The 3,997-nt window shown below is 46.3% G+C and overlaps 1 protein-coding gene across 1 annotated transcript in view; it reads right to left on the reverse strand.

The window, feature by feature from the left end:
- Positions 1-587: 587 nt before the first annotated feature.
- Positions 588-3,997, reverse strand: part of tprg1l (tumor protein p63 regulated 1-like) — a 5,239-nt gene continuing 1,829 nt past the window's right edge. The window contains exons 4-6 of the mRNA XM_063209567.1: positions 2,614-2,739; positions 1,951-2,104; positions 588-794 (exon numbers count right to left, since the gene is read on the reverse strand). Of these exons, the coding sequence (XP_063065637.1) occupies positions 600-794; positions 1,951-2,104; positions 2,614-2,739 (475 nt within the window). The 3' untranslated portion in view covers positions 588-599. The remainder of the gene's footprint in view (positions 795-1,950; positions 2,105-2,613; positions 2,740-3,997) is intronic.

Genomic DNA, 3,997 nt, shown 5'->3' on the forward strand with positions numbered 1-3,997 from the left:
CAAAGTATTAGGAGTGAATGAATGAATGGAATCAATGGAAAGTCATGTCCATACAGGACACCTGACTTGATTCCACTTTGGTGCATTGGTGACGTGTGATTCCACTTTGGTGCATTGGTGACGTGTGTGTCCTACGACTTATCTTAGTCTACCATATTGAAATCCTTTGCTATGTATGACCTCTCCACATGAAACAAGAGGCAAAGAGCTGATTATGGAGACTCCTGAATGCAGGTCTCCATCATGCACAACAAACAGCCAACCAGAGAAGGCGGTGGAGGGAGAAGGAAAAGTGATTTTGGCGCAAGTAGATTGGCAATGTGAAAAAAAGAAAATCGAAACAGAACCAAGACAACAGCAACAGAAAACAATAGAAAACAAACAAAAAAACAGACCCACTTCCAGAATCCAGGCCAGGCCAAGCCAAGATTAGTCTCTGTGTGGTTAGAGGAGGTGTGGAGGCATGTGTGTGTGCATGTGTGTGTGTGTGTGTGTGTGTGTGTGTGTGTGTGTGTGTGTGTGTGTGTGTGTGTGTGTGTGTGTGTGTGTGTGTGCGTGTGTGCGTGCGTGCGTGTGTGTGCGTGATCAAGAGCTGTCTCTCAGAAGCCGATCTTGCCGCGGGTCATGGAGTATCCGAGCTTGGCCTCGTTGTTGATGAAGGACATGATGCCCAGGTAGGTCTCGATCAGCAGGGGGCGCTCTAGCAGCAGCACCCCGTTGGAGCGGCCCGGTATGGGGTTCTCCTTGTGGGCCCGCTTCACCGCCTGGATCAGCTGCGCCTTGAAGTTCTCCAGCTGAGGACAGAGATGGATAGAAAAGAGCAGGGCTTGGAGTGGCGGTTCTACAGCAAAACGACCAGCAGGGGGAAGATGGGGCCCATGTGTTTTGGGGAAGGGGGGCATTTAATGGTAAAACACATACAGTCCCAGGAAAAAAGTTTGTACACCCAATTGTTTTTTGTCGGGGCTTTGACTGGGCTATTCTCCTTGTGGGCCCGCTTCACCGCCTGGATCAGCTGCGCCTTGAAGTTCTCCAGCTGAAGACAGAGATGGATAGAAAAGAGCAGGGCTTGGAGTGGCGGTTGTAGACAGTGTTGCCAGATGTGTCTGACCAAATCCTGCCCAAAAGCTTCTCAAAAACCGCCAAATTCAACTTAAACTTAGACTTCTTTATTGTCCATTAAACTTACATAAAATGGAGATTTTGCTTTGGTGGTGGCATAAGGACGCACAAGGACACACAAGACAAACACAACACTGCGCCTTGAAGTTCTCAAGCTGAGGACATAGATAGATAGAGAAGAGCAGGGCTTGGAGTGGCGGACGGTTCCAGAGCAGTGTTTCTCAATCTTGTTTTAGGCGAGGCACCCTTTCAATTCATAACAAATTTCAAGGCACCACAAAGCAACAAGCCGTAACATGGCACTACCACACAAGCTTAGAAAAGTAACACATTTGGAGACGTCACACGACCTACGTTCGAAGTTGCAGCTGACTGGGGCGACCTATACTTACCGGTACTTTATTGTGCGTAAATGGCAGATGAAAGATTCCACTGACTAACATTAACTTATCAATTTAGACAAATATGTATTATATTGCATAATTTATTTATCAGCCACGTATCTGCGGCACCCCTGAGGGGGGCCGTGTGTGTGTGTGTGTGTGTGTGTGTGTGTGTGTGTGTGTGTGTGTGTGTGTGTCTACCTGGCAGAGCGAGGCCACCTTCTCGTGGGCGTGTGCCATGGGGTGCTCTGTGAAGGTGTGTGTGTGTGTGTGTGTGTGTGTGTGTGTGTGTGTGTCTGTCTACCTGGCAGAGCGAGGCCACCTTCTCGTGGGCGTGTGCCATGGGGTGCTCTGTGAAGGTGTGTGTGTGTGTGTGTGTGTGTGTGTGTGTGTGTGTGTGTGTGTGTGTGTGTGTGTGTGTGTGTGTGTGTGTGTGTGTGTCTACCTGGCAGAGCGAGGCCACCTTCTCGTGGGCGTGTGCCATGGGGTGCTCTGTGAAGGTGGCGTAGGGCACGTCGGTGGCCCAGGGGTTCCAGCGGTTCAGGAAGGACGGCCTCGGACGCTTGTCCCACTGCACTCGCACCCCACTGCCCTCTCGCCTACACAAACACACAGGCATTTAAACACACACACACACACACACACACACGCACACACACACACACACACGCACACACACGTATTAGGAAATCCATTCAACCAAAGTAAGCACAACATATAGGTCTATGACCCTAGTTTACTATAAGTTTTATCACACATGCATTACTATATATCAGTTTTTCTCAACGGGGGCTCTACGGCCCCCCAGGGGGGTGTTGGGGAAGCCCTATGGGGCCATTGAGAAGGATACAGTTGAAAGGGGTGGTGCTTTCTAGTTGCCATTGGGGGACATTTTTACATTTTATCTTTTAATACTAACGGGCGTTGGCAGGATTATGATGTGGTCAAGGGGGCATTGGGAGGCTTGTGATGAGGTGAAAGGAGCGTTTATTCAAAAAGGCTGAGACACATTGCTATGTATACTATATCATACATTTCTAGTACTTTGTAGTATGCCGTGTATCCATTGCATAAGGAAGGTGTTATGTGGGACAAATGCGGGACGTACTTGCTGAGTGATTTGGGGGGGAACTCAAACTCCCCCACGGATATGGTGTCTACCGCATTGAGGGCGATCCTGGTCACCTGCTCGCACAGTAAGTTGATGAAGTCATACTTGCACACCAGCAAAGACCTGCAGTGGCCAGAGAGAGAGAGAGAGAGAGCACACAACAGGTAAAAACAACAGACAACTCCAGACAAATAGCCCGCATGTCAATAACATTAACCCCTTAGCGCAGCACTATGGCTCTCATTGTAATGTCATAGCAATGTTGTAATGATTTAGTTAAGCATTTCCAGCAAGTGAATAGGGTCGCCGGCGACCCCTGCTGCAGTAAGAGGGTGTACTGTATGCTGTATGTTTTCATCTCTTAGCACAGAGCCTCTGTTATCACATTATTGTCACCAAAATGGTAATGATCAAGTTTTAATCGGTTACTTAAGCCTTTACAGTTTTTCTCGATTGACTACACACAATTTTCGGAATCGGTCCTCGAATTCTCAAAACTCTACACACAAATCTCCAAACCTCACACACAACGGGCCAAACTCTTCACTACCTCTGAAAAATGCACGTCTTGCACGTCAAAACAATGTACTCTCTTCTAAAAACCTCATTTTGTCGTCAAATGACACACACAGACAGTCACTACAATACACATTTGCAGACCCATTAAAACACTGTTGGGCACAGGGTAAAACTAATTTCTCCCACTAACTTGGGTTTTTTTTGTTCTGGATTGCATGGATACTGTGACATAAGTTGGAAAACTTCATTCCCACAACACACAAACAGAAACAGAAAGATTTATATTTCTTTTTCACAAAAACAACACAAAGATAAACCCCACTGCCTATTTGGCAGTACAAAAAAACATATTACATTACTGTATAGCCTATTGCTATGAACCCCCCCCAAAAAAAACAAAACAAACAAACACACTCACATCTACTCTGCTTCTTCCTGCCTTCTATTGTGGTCTGGCCACAGGACCTTATCCACATCACATGCAATCGTTTCCCTGGCCAGGCAACGAGTGAAATACCGTCTTGCATGGTGCATCCACCCAGAGAAGGCATCAACAGCAAAAAAAAATTCTGACATTTAAAAAAATGCACTAATTTATTGTAAAATATTGGGTAACCACATGGAAGTGATGTCTTGTATAACATATTTTTGAGTTCAAAAACTAAACAAATGTGTGTTCTCACTGCATCCACTCATGTTTTCAACAATATCACAAGCAATGTGTGTCCTTATGGGGTGATGATTTCAGATTGTAAAACGGTATGAAGAAGGTTTGCCCATGTGATGAGGAAGTGAACATAGTATGGCAGTTGATTGTAGTGTTGTGAATGACAGTGTGTTCCATGAGAAACCCAGTGTTTTT

The sequence above is a fragment of the Engraulis encrasicolus genome, chromosome 10 (assembly GCF_034702125.1).
Source record: "Engraulis encrasicolus isolate BLACKSEA-1 chromosome 10, IST_EnEncr_1.0, whole genome shotgun sequence".
In the NCBI taxonomy this organism is placed as follows: domain Eukaryota; kingdom Metazoa; phylum Chordata; class Actinopteri; order Clupeiformes; family Engraulidae; genus Engraulis; species Engraulis encrasicolus.